This window comes from Scyliorhinus torazame, chromosome 6 (genome assembly GCF_047496885.1).
Source record: "Scyliorhinus torazame isolate Kashiwa2021f chromosome 6, sScyTor2.1, whole genome shotgun sequence".
NCBI lineage: Eukaryota > Metazoa > Chordata > Chondrichthyes > Carcharhiniformes > Scyliorhinidae > Scyliorhinus > Scyliorhinus torazame.
The window spans coordinates 114618947-114642661 of NC_092712.1; the positions used below are offsets into that span (position 1 = coordinate 114618947).

The 23715-nt window shown below is 43.2% G+C and overlaps 1 protein-coding gene across 2 annotated transcripts in view; it reads right to left on the bottom strand.

Moving 5' to 3' along the window:
* Nucleotides 1-363: 363 nt before the first annotated feature.
* Nucleotides 364-23715, bottom strand: part of krit1 (KRIT1 ankyrin repeat containing) — an 81390-nt gene continuing 58038 nt past the window's right edge. For both annotated transcript variants that reach the window (XM_072508694.1, XM_072508695.1), the window contains exons 9-17: nucleotides 20704-20860; nucleotides 16523-16630; nucleotides 14897-15053; nucleotides 13679-13830; nucleotides 12211-12377; nucleotides 4688-4775; nucleotides 3220-3423; nucleotides 1175-1291; nucleotides 364-807 (exon numbers count right to left, since the gene is read on the bottom strand). In XM_072508694.1, the coding sequence (XP_072364795.1) occupies nucleotides 718-807; nucleotides 1175-1291; nucleotides 3220-3423; nucleotides 4688-4775; nucleotides 12211-12377; nucleotides 13679-13830; nucleotides 14897-15053; nucleotides 16523-16630; nucleotides 20704-20860 (1240 nt within the window). In that variant the 3' untranslated portion in view covers nucleotides 364-717. The remainder of the gene's footprint in view (nucleotides 808-1174; nucleotides 1292-3219; nucleotides 3424-4687; nucleotides 4776-12210; nucleotides 12378-13678; nucleotides 13831-14896; nucleotides 15054-16522; nucleotides 16631-20703; nucleotides 20861-23715) is intronic.

Genomic DNA, 23715 nt, shown 5'->3' on the forward strand with positions numbered 1-23715 from the left:
CAGATCAGATCTCAACTTTCACATCTCCAGAGAATAACTTCATTCTCTTACTCATCCCAAAATGGGGTGCCGAAAACTAAACACAGTATTTCAAAAGAGTTCTGACCAATACATTGTACAACTGCTGTACTCCCTCTTTGCTTTTATTCTCTTATTTCTGGTGAAGGCAAGCATTTAATTTGCTTTATTAAAAAAATCCATGATTGAGTTAGTTCTTAATCACGTTTATCTGAACATCCAATACCCTTATTCACTTGCATACCCCAGTGCTTTGGCATTTGGATGGTGTTGCCACCTGTCATTTGTCAAAATAGCTAAACAATTTTACATAATTAATGCATTAAAAATGCAAAACAACCAAAATTACAAAGATGCTCTTTTAATTTATAGCAAAAAAATAAATGGATACATTATAATGCTTTCCTAAAATGTTTTATAAAATGTACTGAACAGCACAGCTATCACAGTAATGCATACTCCAAGGCTAGATTTTGCTCTTCTACGAACAAATGAAACTATTACTTCTTTTGTAAAGAAATCAAGCAATGGAATTATCACAGACACTTAGTCTGTTAAAAAGAAATACATCAAGTAAGGTATACATGATTCTTCAATAATATACAAATATACAACAGGAGGAATTTTTTCTTGGTTCCTTAATAATCCAAAGTCAACAAAAAGTTCTGGTCAAGGTAAAGATGTCCTGATATTTAATGGTTACCCATATCCATGTCTCTCTGCCAAATTTCTTTCATTTACACTCAGTTGGCCACTTAATTTCATCAGTAATTTCACAATCAGACCAGCCTGCGGGGTGGAGGCAGAAATAAATGTTACTGAAAGGCAAGTACAAAGGGTGCTATAAAGCAACTCCACAACTCTCAGGTCTATATTATCCTTCTGCCTTAAAGTAATATCTTCCTATATCAAAATCTGAGCAAATATTTTTGAAATTAAAGCAACCTAATTGCTTTGAAGATTCATGTCAAAAGAAAATGTCAGATTCTTTAAACATCTGCTCCATTGCTATGTCAGTTTGATCAGTTTATCAGCTATATCGACCACATAAATGATAAGAAATAGATCCTCATATGAACGCAGTGTTTAAACTCCTAGCTTTATCTGAAAATTGGATAGGCTCATCTTTAAATCAGCATTGTTGAAAATTTCTTACCTGTTTTGTGTGCACTACAAGGCTCATTTTATTTTCCAAACTGTGAATTTGAAAGTAGGCATCTGCTTCACCCAACTGCCACATGAGGGCGCCATACTTAAGGCTAATCAGCAAAGCCTGGCAAAGATGCATCAAGATAAGGATTAACATTAGGAACAACTGTATCTGCAGTTCTGGAAATACATACATCAGAGCCACCAACAGTTAAGAATCTCTACACCTTATGCACTGTAGATTCTCTGAAATAGCCTATAGGGATGTATTTGAGCACCTACATGTGGTGCTGCAAAGATAGATGCTTAGCTGCCACCTACAGCCTCTAAATCACTTATACATGTTACCAAAAAATATTGAAAACATGCTTGGAACTGTGGCACATATCTCCCAGGAACTGCTCAAAGCCAGGCAATGTTGCAAAGTGGAAATAGGTGGTTTGGGTGATGGATAGATGCGGGATTTAAACCTCAAGGCAAGGTTGGACAGGAAGCCATAGTACTTAAAACACCAGTCACTCAGTTTATTGTGCTAATTGTCTAGTGGTTGTTAATTTAAAAAGAGAGTTTAAGGACTAAATAGAAGAGTCCATAACTTCCTGATTCCCCAGCGTCGCATTTAGGGGATAGCCCAATGATATGCTGGGGAATCCCTCAAGGAGGTTACCACGCAAGGGCTTACCCGGCAATTGCAATTGCGCTGGACAGGGAACCATCCCACAGAAGCAATTTAAATCGCTAACTTTGTATGGTCCTGCCAGTTTTACTCTGATAGTTACTCCGAAAGAGTACAAGGAAAAAATAACAATTTCTAACCCCATCCCCCTCCCGGTCAGACCTGACCTGACCCTCCTCCCGGGTCCAGTATGACCCCTCCCCGGCTGCCCCCAACCCCACAGTGTCATAAAAAGGGGATGTCATTTTGTTCCCTGCACCCCAGTCAATACGCGTTGATGCAGCCTGAGCACTTCTTTGCTCCTGTCTCAGCCAGCTGAGTGAGGAAGGTTGGGCGAGACAGGGGCTTTGCAATTTCAACAAGTCCATCCAGAGTGGCAATCTTCCAGAGACCACTATTCTTGAGTAAGCTACATGCTAAGAAGTGTGAAGAAAAAAAAGTTTGAATATAGAATTAAGGAACTACTCTTTCTCAACAATTGCCTATAATAAAAATTACCACTTCAGAAATGATTCTTCAAGGGCAGCATGGTAGCACAGTAGTTAGCACATCAGCCCATCATTGGGGTACCCCCTAAATGCGACACTGGTGAATCAGGAAGTTATGGACTCTTCTATTTAGTCCTTAAACTCTGTTTAAATTAACAACCACTAGACAATTAGCACAATAAACTGAGTGACTGGTGTTTTAAGTACTATGGCTTCCTGTCCAACCTTGCCTTGAGGTTTAAATCCCGCATCGATCCATCACCCAAACCACCTATTTCTGCAACATTGCCTGGCTTTGAGCAGTTCCTGGGAGATATGTGCCACTGTTTCAAGCATGTTTTCAATATTTCTTGCTAACATGTATAAGTGATTTAGTGACTGTAGGTGGCAGCTAAGCATCTGTGGCTCGTGGTTGACAATCTACTCCATCTGTCTTTGCAGCACCATATGTAGGTGCTCAAATACATCCCTAGAGCTTATTTCAGAGAATCTACAGTTGCCTCACAGCTCCAGGGTCCCAGGTTCGAATCCCAGCTTGGGTCACTGTGCGGAGTCTGCACGTTCTCTCCGTGTTCCTGTGGGTTTCCTCTAGGTGCTCCAGTTTCCTCCCACAGTCCAAAGATGTGCAGGTTAGGTGGATTGGCCATGCTAAATTGCCCTAGAGTCCAAAAAAGTTTAGGTGGGTTACGGTGATAGAGTGGAGATGTGGGGATGAGATGGAGGTATGGGCTTGGATGGGATGCTCTTTTCGGGGGCCGGTGTGGACTCGATGGGCCGGGCGGCCTCCTTCTGCACTGTAGATTCTGTGAGGCATTTTAGAAGGTAATAAATAAATGCACATTTGTTGCTACATTCTAAATTCTTTGGGAGACTGTACTATCAATTTACCTTAGTTTCCATGTTTAGCAGATGTAGACCTTTTGTGTTTACACCAACATGCACCTTGACAACTTTATGACTTGAGCTTGCTTTAGTATATACTTGGCCTGTGAAAAAGGCTGCTCCATAAGTTGGAAATTCCCAGCAAATCTGCAGGAAAAGACGTTGAAGATGGTGCATCTCCTTACTGATTCCTTCGCGACTGCTAAGGCTCTGTTAAGATACATATTCTGAAGTAAAACATTGCCAGAGCAAAAAAGGATAGAATTGTATACATAAACAAATATAATTTGAAAAATGGCTATATCTAGCCATATTCACATTGCAGTTTAAGAACTATAGCCAAATAGTGTAGTTTTCAATTAATTGTGATTATTTAGCAACTTGTGATAACATTTTATTCAATCCTACTCGGTATTAATCGGTAACTCGGTTTGTAACTCAAGACTGTGGCTACTTGTTGTTCTCAGAATTATCAGTTAAACTATTGCAACACAGAAGATATTTAGACAGTCATTTATACAATAAGTGCATTACACCATGTGGAGTTTTTGTCATTATGAACTCCTAACCAATTTGGAATTTGCAGATTTTAAGGAAGAACATTACTCTATTTGCTTCTACTATCAAGTAGCAAGCCTTTCACAATGCACGTCAGGTAGGTCACAGTTGAAGCAAATGTGTACAGTTTTAGTGATTCCATTACACAAAGGACATGAAATCATGAGAGCGTATATCATTAATTCACCAGGAAAATGGTGGGTAACGATGGTTACCACGAATCTTGAAATACTGGGATTATACGAGAACAAGGAAGACTGAGAGAAGATGGACGAGAGGTTTTTAAAATTATGATTGGCTTGATAGAGTAGAGCAAGACCGACTTTCTTCTCTGGTTGTGGAGACAAGGGATCATCAATTTAACATTGTCAATACAGTGTTACACAGATGGTTGCTAAAGCATGCTGGAGCTTGAGGCAGAGGCCATTGTACTTTTAAAGGCAAACTAGATTAATATTTGAAGTGGGGAAAGATAAGGAACGTTCAGAGCAGAGGCTTCATTTGGAATTTTCCAGCAAAGAGCTGCCTCATGCACTTGTATGGTTAATTAGGGCAGATATTTCAATTTACTCAAGCTGATCTAAACCACATATTCAAACTATTTTCTTCTCTGCGAGAGATGCAAATTCAGAAACTCAACACAAGGGAAGCAATAGGCTATTTATTTACGGTACACTTTCCTTCCCCTTTTGCAACTGTAATTTAACTTGTCTCACTTCATAGGCCTTAATCATTAATTAAAAGGGCAGTTAAGACACTAGCATTCAGGTCTCATTTATGCCACTTTTAATTCAGATGCAAAAGTTACAAAAATACACTGGGGGAATGCCTACATCTCCATGTTATCTGCTACATGCATGCTGAAGAATTCAACTGCTGGGAAGTGATGAGTATATCAAAATTTATTTAAACTGACCTTGTATTCATGTAGAATCCTACCGATCCAATGTGGGGCCTTGCTTTTCAGTTTGGTACACGGTAATATATACTTGAGATTTTCTTCACTGAAATGAATAGGAGTTTATTACAGTAATGTACATTGTGCATAACAAAATAGACAACCAATGCTCACTTTCACGGCTGAACATTGAAGCATGTTGAAGATAACATTTTGTGAAATGGCAAAATAAATTACCTCTGCAGTGGCAAATGCATTGTTATGATGTCAGAATCTGACACATTCAATTCTTGCTCTATATTTAATTTACCAGATCTTAGTCAAGGTACAACAAATACCCCAAGCATCCCTGGCTAGAGAAGAGAAATTAATTGGACACTGCTGCTGTCACAGGAACTACGCAAGATATCAGGAGAGGGGTGGCTTAAAATTATATTCAATACCGGCTTGGGTCACTGTTTTTGTCTCCCCACATTCTCCCCGTGTCTGCGTGGGTTTCCTCCTGGTGCTCCAGTTTCCTCCCACAGGTCACGCAAGACATGCTTGTTAGGTGAATTGGATATTCTGAATTCTCCCTCCGTGTACCCGAACAGGTGCCAGAGTGTGGCGACTAGGGGATTTTCACAGTAACTTCATTGCAGTGTTAATGCAAGTCTGTTTGTGACAATAATAAAGATCATTATTAGATCAGAAATAAGGACAGGGTAGTATAATCGGGTTCATTCCATCAAAAATGTGTTCTTCAAAGGCAGCTGAAAATGTTAGCGATTGCTGGACCTAGAGGGGATCGATCCCATGTCTACACCATGGTTATACAATCTATTTGAGCATAACTTGATGTCATGGTTTCTGGTAGATAGATGATAAGCTAGAATTTTACAGAACTATTTCTGTCAAAAAGGATGGCAATATTTTGTACTGATACCAAGTGTGTTTATCCAGCAAAAAAACTTGCAAAAATCATGGGGACGTTAAATAATAAGCTGGAATTTTACAGAACCTGTTCTGTCAAAAGGAAGTCAATGGTTTGTACTGAGCAGAGTGCGCTTATACAGCAAACAAATTGCAAAACTCATGGACATTGTGTGAGAATTGGCAAAACTCATACAGGTTAAAGGAAACACTGACACCAAAGGACACTTCCACCTGGTCAATCTAACCACCACTTTGCCTACTGGCACGGTCTAAATGTGGAATCCATATGAAACTGGAGCTCAGTGGTGCAAAACTGAGGGGTTCTTGACTCCCGGGTCAGCTGTTACAATAGCCAACTGGAAAATTTAAACAGAGAGACAGAACAGCAGCACTTTAGCTATTTACAATTGATTACAATTAAAGTTCTCGTGACAGAATGAAGTGTTTGGAGAAGTTGTAATTCAGAAGAAAATCACTTTCTCCAACTACATTGTATACCCTGAAATCATGCTGTGCATTTAAATTTGAAGGAAATAAATTATTTCAAATGGCATTAAAACTTTGTTATAATAGCTGACAGAGGACTTCTAGTGGCAGCATGTAGGTGGAGGTCACACATTAGGTGGCTCCTGCTAGAGTCCTTGGTTTTTGGACGTTTCAGGGGTATGCCCAGTTTCAGGGGTAGTTTGTGAATGAGTTGAGGCAAGTTATAAGGAAGGAGTAAAATGTTGATGGCCCAGAAGAAGGAAACTGGAAAGAAGGGGCGAGCGAAAGTCTGCTGTCGAATGAGTTGGTCAGTCCGGCGGGAAGAAAGATGTCGGAGGCTGGGTCGCTGGGTGTGGCTGCTCCCCTCACAGTGGAAATTCTGACCGAGTTGATGTTGGGGGAGTTTGAAAGGCTGTTCGCCAAGCACATGGAGGTGCTGTGGGGAGAGATGATGGCTGCTATGAAAGAGTGGGTGGAGGAGGCGATTGTCCTGGTAAAGGCAGCAGTGGTGAAGATGTCGGTCGAAGTGTGGGAGCAAGGAGAGAAGTTGAAGGGGGTGGAGGCGGCATTGTCGCAACAGAGCAATCAGTTCACCTCGATCGGTGAGGAGCTGTGGAGGGTGGTGGAGGCCAAGAAGGGGCTCGGAGTCAAAATGAAGGACCTGGAGAACCTTTGGCAGGGGTTACCACACTAGCAAGTGAAGGTTGGCTAGTGAACGGGAGTGGGTGGGGGAGGGGCCGGGTCTCTGGAACCTGGTAGAACAGGATTTGATGGGCCTGGGAGGTGTGAAAAGAGGATCAATCAATACTGGGAGAGAGGTTTGCAAAAGGAAATGGTGGGGTGGGTTCAATGGTAACAAAAGGATGGGGATTGCCAGGCCAGAGGGGAAGGGCCTGGAGATATGATGATGGCAGATAGGAGGGGCAAGAGGGTGAGAGACGCCCCACCCTGCCCGTCAGAACATTGATGTGGAACGTGACAGGTTAGGGGGTCCGGTGATGAGATCGAGAGTTTTCGCACACTTAATAATAATAATTAGGGTAGCATGCTGGCACAGTGGATCGCACTGCTGCCTCAAAGCGCCGAGGTCCCAGGTTCAATCCTGGCTCTGGGTCACTGTCCATGTGGAGCTTCGCTCCCACAACCCAAAGATGTGCAGGGTAGGTGGATTGACCATGCTAAATTGCTCCTTAATTGGAAAAAATGAATTGGGTACTCTAAATTTATTTTAAAAATTATAATAATAATCTTTATTATTGAGGGAGAATTCAGAATGTCCAATTCACCTAACAAGCACGTCTTTCGGGACTTCTGGGAGGAAACCCACGCATATACAGGGAGAACATGCAGACTCTGCACAGACAGTGACCCAAGCGGGAATCAAACCACTGCGCTACTGTGCCGCCCACTTGAAGAGTTTAAAGGCTGCAGGAGACCCATTTGAGGGTGATGGATCAGGTGAGGCTTAAGAAGAGGTGGGGGAGTCAGGTGTTTCATTTGGGGTTTGACAGCATGGCTCGGGGGGGGTAGTGATATTGGTGGGCAAGAGGGTGAGGTTTCAGACGGAGAAAGTGGTGGCTGATCAGATGGGTAGGTACATTGGAGTAAATAGTGCATAAGAGGGGAGGTTGGTGGCGCTGGCAAGCATATATGGCCCCAATTGGGACGATGCCAGGTTTGTGAGGAGAGCATTGGTGGCCATCCCAGATCTGGATATCCATGAACTGATAGTAAGGGGGTTCTGGAACCGAAGGACAGATCCCAGCCACGCTCAAGGGATCAAGAGTATTCATATTACTCCCTGGTGCATAGTGTACCGGTCATGATACCAACCTTTGCCAAAACCCTCAGCACTTCCTTGTGCAGTATCCCTCTATACCCATCTTATCCATGTTTTGTCAAGATGCCTTTTGAACGCTGTAATGTATCTGCTTCCACAACCTCCCCAGGCAACGCGCTCCAGGTACTCACCACCCTCTGTGTAAAAAACCTGCCTCGCACATCTCCTCTAAACTTTGCTCCACGGACCTTAAACCTATGCCCCCTGGTGACTGACCCCTCCACCCTGGGAAAGAGTGCCTGCCCATCCAGTCTATCCATGCCGCTCATAATCTTGTAGACCTCTATCAGATCATCCCTCAAACTCCGTCGAGGGTTTGTTTGGGGTTGTTTTGTAAAATTGTTGAAAATTTGCTGAATAAAAATACTTTAAAAAAAAAAAAAAAAGCTGACAGGGCAATTTCAAATTAGCACTTTAACACTGTTAGAAAAGCATACCTTGACTTTTTCCAAATAATAACAGATTATTTTCTCCAAAACATTTCTTTCGGTTAAGCTTAAGGTTAGACATCAGAGGTGGCAATTATGTCACAGTATCACACTACTGTATGGTATATAGGAATGATATTTCCACTGAGCACAAACTCTTGTTATCTTTGATTGTTGAATCCTGTGGTACTTAGAATCACAGAATCTTTACTGTGCAGAAGGCCTTGGAGTCTGCACTGGCTCTCTCAAAGCACATTCCTACAAGGGAACAAGCGGTCCCAGATCTGGTCCTGTGTAATGAGGCAGGATTGATTAATGATCTCATAGTTCGGGGGGGTCCTCTTGGAAGGAGCGACCACAATATGGTGGAATGTAAAATACAGTTGCAGGATGACAAGGTAAAATCAAACACTCGTGTTTTGTGCTTGAACAAAGGCGATTACAATGGGATGAGAGAAGAACTAGCTAAGGTAGACTGGGAGCAAAGACTTCATGGTGAAGCAGTTGAGGAACAGTGGAGAACCTTCCGAGCGATCTTTCACAGTGTTCAGAAAAGGTTCATACCGACAAAAAAGAAAGACGGTAGAAAGGGGAAAAATCGACCATGGATATCTAAGGAGGTGAGGGAGAGTATCAAATTGAATGAAAAAACATACAAAGTGGCAAAAATTAGTGGGAGACGAGAGGACTGGGAAGTCTTTAGGGGACAACAGAAAGCCATAAAGAAGAGTAAGGTAGACTATGAAAGTAAACTGGCTCAGAACATAAAAGCAGATAGTAAAAGGTTCTACAAATATATAAGACAAAAAAGAATGGCTAAGGTAAATATTGGTCCTTTGGAAGATGAGAAGGGAGATTTAATAACAGGAGACGGGGAAATGGCGGAGGAGCTGAACAGGTTTTTTGGGTCAGTCTTCACAGTAACATGCCAGTGACTGATGGAAATAAGGATATGATAGGTGAGGACCTTGAGAGGATTGTTATCACCAAGGAGGTAGTGATGGGCAAGCTAATGGGGCTAAAGGTAGACAAGTCTCCTGGCCCTGATGGGATGCATCCCAGAGTGTTAAAAGAGATGGCTAAGGAAATTGTAAATGCACTCGTGATAATTTATCAACATTCACTAGACTCTGGGGTGGTCCCAGAGGATTAGAAAGTAGCAAACGTGACACCACTGTTTAAAAAAGGAGGTCGGCAGAAAGCGGGTAATTATAGGCCGGTAAGCTTAACTTTGGTTGTAGGGAAAGTGCTGGAATCTATCATTAAGGAAGAAATAGCGGGGCACCTGGAGGGAAATTGTCCCATTGGGCAGACGCAGCATGGGTTCACAAAGGGTAGGTCATGTCTGACTAATTTGGTAGAATTTTTTTTGAGGACGTTACCAGTGCAGTCGATAACGGGGAGCCAATGGATGTGGTATATCTGGATTTCCAGAAAGCTTTTGACAAGGTGCCACACAAAAGGTTGCTGTATAAACTAAAGATGCATGGCATTGAGGGTAAAGTGGTAGCATGGGTAGAGGATTGGTTAACTAACAGAAAGCAGAGAGTGGGGATAAATGGGTGTTTCTCTGGTTGGCAACCTGTAACTAGTGGGGTCCCTCAAGGATCAGTGTTGGGCCCACAGTTGTTCACAATTTACATAGATGATTTGGAGTTGTGACCAAGTGCAATGTGTCAAAGTTTGCAGACGACACGAAGATGAGTGGTAAAGCAAAAAGTGCAGTGGATACCGGAAGTCTGCAGAAGGATTTGGATAGGTTAGGTGAATGGACTAGGGTCTGGCAGATGGAATTCAATGTTTCCAAGTGTTAGGCTATCCATTTTGGGAGGAATAACAGCAGAATGGATTATTATTTAAACGGTAAGATGTTAAAACATGCTGCTGTGCAGAGGGACCTGGGTGTGCTGGTGCACGAGTCGCAAAAAGTTGGTGTGCAGGTGCAACAGGTGATTAAGAAGGCTAATCGAGTTTTGTCTTTCATTGCTAGAGGGATGGAGTTCAAGACTAGTGAGGTTATGCTGCAATTGTATAGGGTGTTGGTGAGGCCGCATCTGGAGTATTGTGTTCAGTTTTGGTCTCCTTACCTGAGAAAGGACATATTGGCACTGGAGGGAGTGCAGAGGAGATTCACTAGGTTGATCCCAGAGTTCAGGGGATTAGATTATGATGAGAGGTTGAGTAGACTGGGACTGTACTCATTGGAGTTTAGAAGGATGCGGGGGGATCTTATTGAGACATATAAAATTATGAAGGGAATAGATAGGATAGATGCGGGCAGGTTGTTTCCACTGGTCGGGGAAAGCAGAACTAGGGGGCATAGCCTCAAAATAAGGGGAGGTAGATTTAGGACGGAGTGTAGGAGGAACTTCTTCACCCAAAGAGTTGTGAATCTCTGGAATTCCTTGTCCAGTGAAGCAGTTGAGGCTCCTTCTTTAAACGTTTTTAAAAAAAAGATAGATGCCTTTCTAAAGAATAAAGGGATTCGGGGATATGGTGTACGGGCCGGAGAGTGGAGCTGAGTCCACAAAGATCAGCCATGATCTCATTAAATGGCGGAGCAGGCTCGAGGGGCCAGATGGACTACTCCTGTTCCTAGTTCTTATGTTCTTATTCTACCTAGTCCCACTCCCCTGCTTTTTCCCTGAAACCTTGTATTTTATTTCTTTTCAGATAGCTTTCCCATTCAATCGTACAAGCTTCTTTCCAGACTCCAACCACATTCTGGGTGAAAATATTTTTCCCTGCATCACTTTTACTCCTTTTTGCCAATTATTTTGTATCTGTGCCCTCTACTTCTTGATGCTCTCTTCAGTGGGGATAGTCTCTCACTATTTACCCTGTCCATATCCCTCAGGATCCCCTCCGTCTTCTTTTCTCCAAGGGAAACAATTCCAACATCTCCAATCTATCCTCATGGCTACAGTTCTTTATCTCTGGAGTTATTCTTGTGAATCCCTGTACTCTCTCCAATGCTGTCACATACTGTCACAGCTGTCATAAACTAACATTTAAGTACTGTAAGAAACTCTTTCTTTAAAAACATTTTACCAAAGACAACATTTTAAAAGATATCTCAAGGCATCAACACCTTAAGATGCTCATAAACCATTTAGTTTCACTTTTGAGGTTCAAGCCATCATCTCAGTCCTCAGTGTAGCTACATTGGGACACACGGCAAACTGCATTTATCCTGCACCTGATTAATGGTGCTCTATGTTGTTTACTGCAGTTGTTGAGATCATCAAATCAAAAAGCAAGGCCATCTCGTGTTTTTTTCCCTTCAAACACAAGGGAGTCACTTTCCCTTCCATTCATAACATCAACGGTCTAACAATTAAGTTAGGCAATGGCTCCTCATTTAGCGAAACATAAGAGTGACATGTCTGTTTATAAATCTAAATAATGAAAGGTTTCTCACCCATACTACTAAAATAAAAGGTGAGGCACAGAATAGAGAGATCTGTTAAAAATCTTGAAACTGAAATCCTTGTACTGCAGTGGTAATGTCACTGGGCTAGTATTCCAGAGGCCAGGATTATGCTTTGGGGACACAGGTTCAAATTCCACCACAGAAGCTGTTGGAATTTAAATTCAATTAATAAAAAAATCTGAAATTGAAGCTATTCTCAGTAACAGTGACCAATCATCAATTATCCTAAAAACCCATCTGGCTCACCAGTGTCCTTCCTGAAGGGAAGAAAATCAGTCGTTGTTACCTAATCTGGATTATATGTGATTCCAGACCCACAGCACATGGTTGACTCTCAATTTCCCTCTGAAATGGCCTAGCAAGCCACTCAGCTGTAGCATTTAGGCATGGACAACCAATGCTGGCCTGCTAGTGATGGCCACAATGAAAATGTACTCACTTGAGGAATCCCTGCTTATGTTTTTTACTCTCATAATTTCCATAGATGATTTGGAGGAGGAGACCAGCCAGCATTATCAATTGTGTGTCAGCACATGGGTATAACCCTTTCAGCAGGCTACTACGTGCTTCATCAAATAGAATAAGGATAGCCAATGGATCATCCACCTTGAACAAACAAGTTAAAATATATTCGTTTATATGCATAAACAAAGTGCACATATACAATGAGCCATGCACTACATAAAATTCATGTCAGCAGACTGGATTCTCCGATTCTGAGACTAAGCGCTGACACTGGCGCGGGAACGGTGGCGTTTTACGACCGAAAAAACGGCCACCGGTCCTCCGTCTGGTGGGGGGCTAGCAGGCACGCAGTGTAGAGCACCCGGCTCTAGCTGAGCTTTGACAAAGGGTCATCTGGACTCAAAACGTTAGCTCTTTTCTCTCCCTACAGAGGCTGCCAGACCTGCTGAGATTTTCCAGCCTTTCCTCTTTTGGTTTCAGATTCCAGCATCCGCAGTAATTTGCTTTTATAGAAGTGAACAATACAGATCAAATAGTCCCCAGGTCTGTGATGCGTAACCGAGTTCAACAGAGACCTCACAATCAGCATGTGTAAATAATTGCAGTTTCAAGCTTTATTTTGGTTTACAATACTACCGCAAAGTGCATATGTGTGGATGGCAGAATATCAATTAGAGCAGTGATGATTCCTCACTGTGCCAATACTCCAGTTACCTGCCAGCTTTCACAGGTTCACAGACGAAAAATGACAAAACAGCCATTGCCCGAGGCTTGGAGAACAGAAAAAGCAAGCCAAAGGCATGAATGATTTTTTAGTCATCTTTAGCAGTCAGGGTCATTATTCTCTCGTGTTGCTGGCTGCGATCAATGGGTTTTATTGACCAACCCGCAGTGTTTTTCAGCGGCAGAGGCAGCCCGCCAGCGGGATTTTCTGGTCCGCCGTTGTCAATGGAATTTCCCATTGACTGCACCCCTAGTCACCAGGAAACCCGTGGGACCGGAATATTCCGTCAGCATGAACAGCCAGTAAATTCCACCATAATGTTTTCAAATTTAAAAAATAGCTTGTGAATATTTCCCACTGAAAAAACCTCTCAGAAATTGATTTGTGGGCTATTTTGTCAGCTGCAATACAATGGAATTCTCTTTTATTCATCACAGGTATGACAAATATAATCAAAGCCAGTACTTCTGCAATAAACAGTTCACTGTGATCACGTTATTTTCACTGTGGCTGAACTGAATCTTCAATAAACAGACATGTGGATTCAAAACCATCCTCACACACTAGCTTAAATCCAATTTCGGTCTCCTTTAATGATGGAATGACTACTATATGATGACTAAAAGCTATTTTTGGCAGTGGATGAATAATAAGGCTTGATAAACATGTGTTTCGCACATTTAAAGAACATTGTAGTTATCGAAGTATTAATACTAACCTTCTTTTCAGTCTCCAGTAGAAGCCGAACATCCCTACGCAGGAAAAGCTGCGGTTTCTCCAAGTGAGGGTCGAGGCTTGTTAATTCCGCAACTATTTCTGGCCAGTCTCGCAGGTGCTGCAGTGATTTATGGTATGGTTTGAGCTGCAAACCTACATAAAAAGAAAATAGGAAAATAATCTAGATATAACGTGGCAGAGTTTTAACATTAAACTTAGTAAATATTACTTAGAAAGACAGAAATGAGAGAGCCACATGGTTCAAATGGGTTAGACAATGGCATGTTTTTTCTGGGAACTTGATTAAAATCTAGCCCAGGCTGTTGGGATGAACGTTATCTTTGTTTGTTGGTTTTAAGGTCCAAATATAAAATGTGATTGAGTGATCTCAATCCTATCCTGGCACAACTCAAAATTAACCCTAATCTCACTCAAGATGGCTGGTACTATATTTGACATGAGAGTGCTTCAAGCGGACACTGGATAGTATCTCCAGCAGCAGCACAAAGGAACAGGCCAAGAAAAAGGATATAGACAAAGCTAAGCTAGTTAATTCTTCCTGATGGAGGTCTACAAGATTATGAAGGACATGGATAGAGTGGATGCACGCACTCTTTCCCAGGGTGGATGGGTCAGTCACCCGGGGGCATAAGTTTAAGGTCTGTGGGGCAATGTTTAGAGGAGACATGCGAGGCAGATTTTTTTTTTTGTTTTTTTTACACAGAGGATGGAAGAGTCATAAATGCGTTGCCAGGGGTGGTTGTGGAAGCAGATACCTTAACAGCGTTGAAAAGCATTCTCGACAAATACATGGATAGGATGGGTATAGAGGGAGGGATACGGCACTAAGAATTTCTGACGGTTTTGGTCAAGGATGGTATCATGACCGGAAAAGGCTTGGAGGACGAAGGGCCTGTTCCTGTACTGCATTGTTCTTTGTTCTCCCTTGTATCGAGAATTTGTGATGTAATCCAACAGGAGAATGAAAATAGTAAAAAGATGAATTCAAAATTGGAAAACAATTAGATTTGCAGTTGAAAACCTGCACTAAAATTTCCCCACTAATAAGGCTGCATCATTTATTTTCTTATATTAAAAATTTAATTGAAAATTACATTCTCGCCAACAGCTGATATTTTAACATTTTGAAAGCGAAAAACAATTATTTAAATACAAGATCGATTATGTAAATACAAAGTCACTTTATCATGTGTCTTACTGAGATTCTCAGAGCAGATCCAGATTGTAAAGTACTGTTGTGTTTCCTGTGACAGCCGCATGCCTTCCATAATCTGCTGCACCGTGGTATTGTTGCCATGCCTCAGCTCAACAGCACGATAAGACCCATCAGTACGGTAAATTCTAATTTTCTCATACTGATGATTTAACAAAAAAAATTAAAATTAAAATTTTAATGAGGTTTAAATGTTTACTTCATCATTTAAATTCCAACACAAGGTCAATTCACAGGTGAAAGGTAAAATTTGCATCCTAGTGATATTAGAATTTTGAGAGCAGATACAATTCACAATTTTACATAGAATTCTGCTCACATAGTAATAATTTATCGAATAGATCAGTGTTTTAACTGTATTTATCACCAGCATTAATTTCCCAGAACCAGATGCTTTTAGTGAGGTACTAGAATCCTTTATATCTATTCATGAATACCCAATTCACACAAAGATTTTGTTTTAAACTAACATATTGCTTACTAACTACCTCTAGAAATCCTTACATTATTTTGAAAATCCACAATACGTATATTGAGAGAATTATTAAAAGATTTATCAAGTTATTACAATTTTATATATATTTTACTGCAGCAATAACTTAGGTTTAATTTAAATTAACAGGGGCGGCACGGTGGTGCAGTGGTTAGCACTGCTGCCTCACAGCGCCGAGGACCCAGATTCGACCTCAGCCCCGGGTCATTTTCCGTGTGGACTTTACACATTCCCGCCATGTCTGCATGGGTCTCACCCCCACAACCCAAAAAGATGTGCAGGATAGGTGAATAGGCCACACTGAATTGTCCCTTAATTGGAAAAAAAAAGAATTGGGTACTCTAAATTTATATTAAAAAATAATAATTTAGATCAACAAATCCTGCATTTACATCAGCTATTTCTAGGTGAATGTCTAACAAATTTAGAAACATGTTTTTTAGTCATTCAAATTCAGTTACTGAAAAGTCCACACCTAGTTGTGAGCTTCTCTTTGCAATGGATGACATGCAAGTTCTTCCCATATTCACTCAAACTAGCCCCCAAAAAAGAGAGGTTGGTTTGGACCCTGGAGTAAATTTTTTTTTTTTAAACTTTCAGAGCCCACCCAGGGATGCCAACCTACGACCACAGCCATCTAGAAGGACAAGAGCAGCAGATACCTGGGAACCCCACCACTTGGAAGTTCCCCTCCAAGCCACTCACCATACTGACATGGAAATATATCGCCATTACTGCACTGTTGCTGGGTCAAAATCCTGGAATACCCACCCTAACAGCATTGTGGGTGCACCTACACATAAGGGACTGCAGCAATTCAAGAAGTCTGTTCACCAACACCTTAGAAGGGCAACTAGGATGGGCAAGAAATGCTGGTCTAGCCAGCAACACGCACATCCCGTAAATGAATTAATTTTTTTTGTATATATAAAAAGGTGCTTAACGAATAAAAATACAAATACAGGCCAAAAATACCACAGACACATGCACAACTGAATAAAAATACGTACTTTGCTAATTCAACCTAATGTTCAAATCTTTCAAATACATGCACAACACTGATGAAAATCTGCATGTTTGTGTGCTTCAATTAAAAAAGCCTCAGCAAATGAACTTACTGGCTTATTCAATGCATCGTTAAGTAGTCGTACTGTTGTTTCCCAATCATTCTGTTTGTTCTCTTTACAGACCTGCAGTGCTGTCCTTCCTTGTTGATCCACAATATGCTGAAATAGTTACCAAGCATAAAATAATTTCACCATAATATGCAAAGTATTGCTGGAAGCAGTCCTATTATTAAAAATGTGATTCTTACAAAAGTTACTTCACTAAAAATGAGTCCAATGATTAGTAAGCTGAACGGTGATGGCGACTTTGACATCAGCTTTATTTTTATACAGCCACGCAGGGCGACCACATGGTCATGAAGGCACTCGTGCTTTAAATGAAGCCAATGGGGAGATGGTGGTGTAGTGGTATTGTCAATGGACTAGTAACCCAGTGACGAAGGGGGACATTGGGGGACCCGGGTTCAAAACCCACCACGGCAGATGGTGAAATTTCAATTTGGAAAAATCAGGAATTAAAAGTCTAATGATGGTGACCATGAAACCCTTGTTGATTGTCGTAAAATCCCATCTGGTTCACAAATGTCCTTTAGGGAAGGAAATCTGCCATCCTTACCCAGTCTGGCCTACATGTGGCTCTTAAAAAATGCCCTCTGAAATGGCTACCAAGCCACTCAGTTCAAGGGCAATTAGTGATGGACAATAAATGCTGGCCCAGCCAGCAACGCCCAGATCCCACGAATAAAAAAAAACTACTGTAAAGCCAAAGCAGAAACGTCTGGAAATACACATGAAATACACTGGCAGCTATATGAGAGGAGGATAAGTAAAATAGTACATACTCCAATCAGAGTTAACGATTGAATGACAAAAGAACAAAGAAATGTACAGCACAGGAACAGGCCCTTCGGCCCTCCAAGTCTGCGCCGACCATGCTGCCCGTCTAAACTAAATTCTCCTACACTTCCGGGTCCGTATCCCTCTATTCCCATCCTATTCATGTATTTGTAAAGACGCCCCTTAAACATCATTATCATCCCTGCTTCCACCACTCCCTCCGGCAGCGAGTTTCAGGCACCCACTACCTTCTGCAAAAAACTTGCCTTGTACATCTCCTATAAACCTTGCCCCTCGCACCATAAACCTATGCCCCCGAGTAATTGACCCCTCTACCCGGAGAAAAAGCCTCTGACTATCCACTCTGTCTATGCCCCATATCATTTTGTAGACCTCTATCAAGTCGCTCCCTCAACCTCCGACGTTCCAGTGAGAACAAACCGAGTTTATTCAACCTCTCCTCATAGCTAATGCCCTTCGTACCAGGCAACATCCAGGTAAATCTCTTCTGCACGCTCTCCAAAGCCTCCACATCCTTCTGGTAGTGTGGCGACCAGAATTGAACACTATACTCCAAGAGTGGCCTAACTAAGGTTCTATACAGCTGCAACATGACTTGCCAATTTTTATGCTCAATGCCCCGGCCAATGAAGGCAAACATGCCGTATGCCTTCTTGACTACCTTCTCCACCTGTGTTGCCATTTTCAGTGACCTGTGGACCTGTACACCTAGATCTCTTTGACTTTCAATACTCTTGAGGGTTCTACCATTCACTGTATATTCCCTACCTGCATTAGACCTTCCAAAATGCATTACCTCACATTTGTCAAAGGCCTTACTGAAGTCCATATAGACAACATCCATTGCCCTACCTGCATCAATCATCTTTGTGACCTCCTGAAAAAACTCTACCAAGTTAGTGAGACAGGACCTCCCCTTCACAAAACCGTGCTGCCTCTCGCTAATACGTCCACGTGCTTCCAAATGGGAGTAGATCCTGTCTCGAAGAATTCTCTCCAGTAGTTTCCCTACCACTGACGTAAGGTTCACCGGCCTGTAGTTCCCTGGATTATCCTTGCTACCCTTCTTGAACAAAGGAACAACATTGGCTATTCTCTAGTCTTCCGGGACATCACCCGCAAATAAATGTTATAGAAATATGGAATCTGACATTAAAGACCTCAGTAAGACAACGAACAGATTAAAAGAACATCCAAATGGTAGAAATGGTTGAAAAAGCCCATACAAGGAAAAAAGCAAAAAGATAGAGGAATCGGAAAAAGAAAACCTGCAGAGGGCTGAATTAGAATTGTAAAATGCTGAAAGCATGTAGGTATGTCAATCCTGACATGTGGAAGAACTGCCCAATACCCTATGACTCATGACCCTATGGCTATGACTCATCTTTCATTCCCACTCCACAGTACAAATATTTCCCACTTTCTGTCTTCTAGCTTTGACAAAGAGTCATTTGGTCTCGCAACGTTAGCTTTTTTTTCTCCCTGCAGATGCTGCCAGACATGCTGAGATTTTCCAGTATTTTCTCTTTGGTGCCCAATACCCTGGGTGCACTGCTATTCTGTCAACATGACCACAGCCTTCCCCCACCCCTGTGCTTTGTTGGACTCATTTCACATTCCAAGGGTCTTCTTCAACAGCCCTTGACAGGATTTTTGACTGCACCTCTGTTCTCACCTTTTTGAGCCGCTTTTCTCATAACAGTCCTCAGCTTCCACCCCAATCTCTTCTTCAATCATATCGAATTATGTGATTTTCACCACAACATAATAATGCCACACGCCCATTTTCTCCTTCTCTCTCTCCACTTTCCAGAATAGCTGTTCACTCTGGGAAAAATTGTGCATTCTTCTACCCCAATTCCCAGTTGCCCTTCCCTGGGATGTTTACATGCCACGCAACAACTTTTCATTAACCTCTTCCACACCATTATTCAGGCTCCAGACATTACTTCTGTGGTCTATTTGGCTGCTTACGTATTGGGACCAATATTTCTGGCTGCTTACGTATTGTGACCAATAGGATGTGGACACTAAATGTCAATTGGATAACCACTTTGCTGTACAGTCTCATCTTGTCATAGTATGGCTACTTCAACTCCTGTCCTGGTCCAGTCTGACTTCTCTGTCTTTTGCACTTGGCACTGTAGCTTCAGAAACTTTATTTATTCTCCTCAGCATTCTGCAAACGTGTGATCCAAATACTGACTTTCGGAACTTCACATCATAATTGCATTCCTCATTTTCCTTTTTCGTGGCATACTGGGGATGTAGATCAGTCTAATATTGCAGTACGTTGATATTTTGCTCAATTATACTTATGAATGGTATTTCATTGGCTGTAAAATGCTTTGAAATGTCAGGTAGTCATAAAATGCTCTTTATAAACGCCAGTCTATTTTTGTTCTTTCTCATTGAATTGTGCCCATCACCTATCTACCCACTCATTCTGATCTCATTTTGTTTATTTATCACTGAAGACTAAGGATTGTCGATTTTTACAGATGTTCTGAATGACGCCCCTCAACTCACCCTCCAGAAGCCAAACTTGCATCTGAACAGATTGCCTACCGACCAAATATGATCAATCACTTTCCCCCTGCATCCCCTTGACCCCTGATACCAAGTCAAGTTTGGCAACCATCACTTAATGGATTGAGACTCCAGGATTGAGAATCAGGATCTGATATTTCATTGCAATAACGCTGCTCCTGCATTAAACAAGAATAATCGGTTAAAAAATTGGAGCCCGATACGACCACCAGAACCCATCATTCTAATTCACTAAACTGCAAGATATATAAATAGCGTTTTAACAAGGAATGCTTTCACCCTATTTAGCTATTAAATTTGCATTGTTATTGTGATTGGCTGTGCACAGACTGTAAGAAAGCTATTTGCGTCAGTTGAGATGGTAGGACTGGAAATTGTCAATAGGTTCATCACATTGTTCCAACAAAGTAGTGAAGAGCAAGGTTATGGAAATATCTGTTTATTTGTACACTGCATTGCCTAAAAGATTATAGAGACACTACTATAAAAGGAAAATTAAAGGGATAAAATGAATCAATGTGCAGTTTGACAGTGCAGTGTCAATTTACATCTGCAACAATGCTTTAATGAAGCTAGGGAAATCTGAGCATCTTCATTTTTTCAGCTTTGACACAATCCTGGAATACCACCGGCTGCAAAACTTGCAAGTACTTTTGAAATTAGCAATGAGATACAATCAGACAACTGGTGTTATTTTTTAAATAAGCAACAAATAACAATACCCTGCTTCAAAAAAGACAAACACAAAAAAGGATCCAGGTTTCAAACTCTAGTTCGTATGAAGATTTTAAAAGGATGATGCTAAGAAATCATGTGAACTGTACCCGATCAATCTCAGGATGCTGCAGTAGAAGCTGCACAATCTCTGCACGTCCTCCACCAGCTGCAAAATGAAGTGGGGAACTGAGCTGTCCGTTTAGAAGGTTGGGATTACACTTTCCCTTTTCTAATAAGAAACGAGTAGCTTCAACCTTTCCATACCTAGAAAGCAAATTGATGGGCAAAAGAAAAATTAAATAAGAGTATTAAATACGAATATTATTTTAGTCAGATTATACTAAAATCTCCTCTATTTTTAAGAAAATATGTTTTACGCATCTGGGAAAAATATTCCGTTGAATTGTTTTACTTTGTATTCTTCTTAATACTTGAATATTGATGCATTCCTTATTGAAGCAGAGGTGCAGTGGAGGAAGGCACAGGGGGCGAAGTACGAGTATGGGGAGAAGGCGAGCCGGATGCTGGCACGTCAGCTCCGTAAGAGGATGGCAGCGATGGAGATAGGTGGAGTCAAGGATAGCAGGGGAACTACGGTGCAGAGTGCAGTGAAAGTAAATGAGGCATTTAAGGACTTCTATGAGGAGCTGTACAGATCTCAGCCCCCAGCGGGGGAAGAGGGGATGCAAACGTTTCTTGATCAACTGAGCTTCATGAGGGTGGAGGAGCAGGAGATGGCTGGTTTGGGGGCGCCAATTGGGTTGGAGGAGCTGGTTAAAGGACTGGGAAATATACAGGCGGGGAAGGCCCCGGGGCCAGATGGGTTGCCGGTTGAGTTTTACAGGAAGTATGCGGACCTGTTAACCCCATTGCTGGTGAGGACTTTCAATGAGGCAAGGGAGGGGGGGACCCTGCCCCCGACAATGTCCGGAGCGCTGATTTCTCCGATCCTGAAGCGGGACAAGGACCCACTGCAATGTGGGTCATGTAGGCCGATCTCGCTCCTCAATGTGGACACTAAACTGCTGGCAAAAGTGCTGGCTACGGGAATTGAGGACTGTGTCCCGGGGGTGATTCATGAGGACCAGACGGGATTTGTAAAGGGCAGGCAGCTAAACACCAATGTGCGGAGGCTCCTTAACGTGATTATGATGCCATCGGTGGGGGGAGAGGCGGAGATAGTGGCAGCTATGGACGCAGAGAAGGCCTTCGACCGGGTGGAGTGGGAGTATCTCTGGGAAGTGTTGCAGAAGTTTGGGTTTGGGGAGGGGTTTATTAGTTGGGTTAAGCTTCTATATAGAGTCCCAGTGGCGAGTGTGGCTACGAATCGGTGGAGGTCGGAGGAGGTCGGAGTATTTTCGGCTGTATCGAGGGACGAGGCAGGGGTGCCCCCTGTCCCCCGTTGTCTGCATTAGCAATTGAGCCTTTGGCCATGGCATTAAGGGAGTCTAGGAAATGGAGGGGGGTGGTCCGAGGGGGAAGAGGAGCATCGGGTGTCGCTGTATGCGGACGACCTGTTGCTGTACGTGGCAGATCCAGTGGAGGGGATGGTGGAGGTCATGCGCATCCTAAGGGAGTTTGGGGACTTCTCGGGCTATAAGCTCAATGTAGGGAAAAGTGAGCTCTTTGTGGTGCATCCAGGGGACCAGTGAAGAGGGATAGACGACCTACCGTTGAGGAGGGCGGAAAGGAGCTTTCGGTACTTGGGGATCCAGGTAGCTAGGAGCTGGGGGGCCCTGCACAAACTTAATTTGACGCGGCTGGTGGAGCAGATGGAGGAGGACTTCAAACGATGGGATGTGTTGCCACTCTCGCTAGCGGGCAGGGTACAGTCAATTAAAATGACGGTCCTCCCGAGGTTTCTTTTCGTGTTCCAGTGCCTTCCAATTATGATTACCAAGGCCTTTTTTAAGCGGGTAAGTAGGAGCATCATGGGCTTTGTGTGGGCAAACAAGACCCCGAGGGTAAGGTGGGGGTTTCTGGAGCGTAGTAGGGACAGGGGACGGCTGGCGTTGCCGAATCTGGAGGGCTATTATTGGGCAGCCAACGTAGCGATGATCCGTAAGTGGATGACAGAGGGAGAGGGGGCGGCATGGAAGAGGATAGAGATGGCGTCCTGCAAAGGAACAAGCCTGAGGGCGCTGGTGACAGCACCGCTGCCGCTCTCGCCGACAAGGTACACCACGAGTCCGGTAGTGGCGGAAACGCTAAAGATCTGGGGGCAGTGGAGACGACATAGGGGTGAGATGGGAGCCTCGGTGTGGTCCCCGATCCGGGAGAACCACCAGTTCGTCCCAGGGAGGATGGATGGGGGGTTTCGGAGCTGGCATCGGGCAGGGATCAGAAGGATGGGGGACCTGTTTATAGACGGGACGCATGCGAGCCTCGGGGCGCTGGAGGAGAAGCTCAGGTTACCCCCGGGAAATGCGTTCAGGTATATGCAAGTGAGGGAGTTTGTGAGGCGGCAGGTGAGGGAATTCCCGTCGCTCCCGGCACAGCGGATCCAGGACAGGGTGATTTTGGGTGTATGGGTCGGAGAGGGCAAGGTTTCGGCGATGTATCAGGAGATGAAAGAAGAGGGGGAGGCTTTGGTAGAGGCGCTGAAGGGCAAGTGGGAGGAGGAGATTGAAGAGGGTCTATGGGCGGATGCCCTGAGTAGGGTTAATTCCTCTTCATGTGCCAGGCTCAGCCTGATACAGTTTAAGGTTGTTCACAGAGCGCATATGACGGGGGAGAGGCTGAGTAGGTTCTTTGGGGTGGAGGACAGATGTGGGAGGTGCTTGGGAAGCCCGGCGAATCACGTCCACATGTTTTGGTCGTGCCCGGCACTGGAAGGGTTCTGGAGGGGTTTCGTGAGGACTATGTCCAAGATGGTGAAAGTCCAGGTCAAACCAAGTTGGGGGCTGGCATTATTTGGGGTGGCGGACGAGCCGGGAGTGCAGAAGGCAAAAGAGGCCGGCATTCTGGCCTTTGCGTCCCTGGTAGCCCGGCAGAGGATCTTGCTATTATGGAAGGACGCAAAGCCCCCCAGTGTGGAAGCCTGGATAAATGACATGGCAGGGTTCATTAAGCTAGAGAGGATAAAGTTTGCCCTGAGAGGGTCTGCGCAGGGGTTCTTC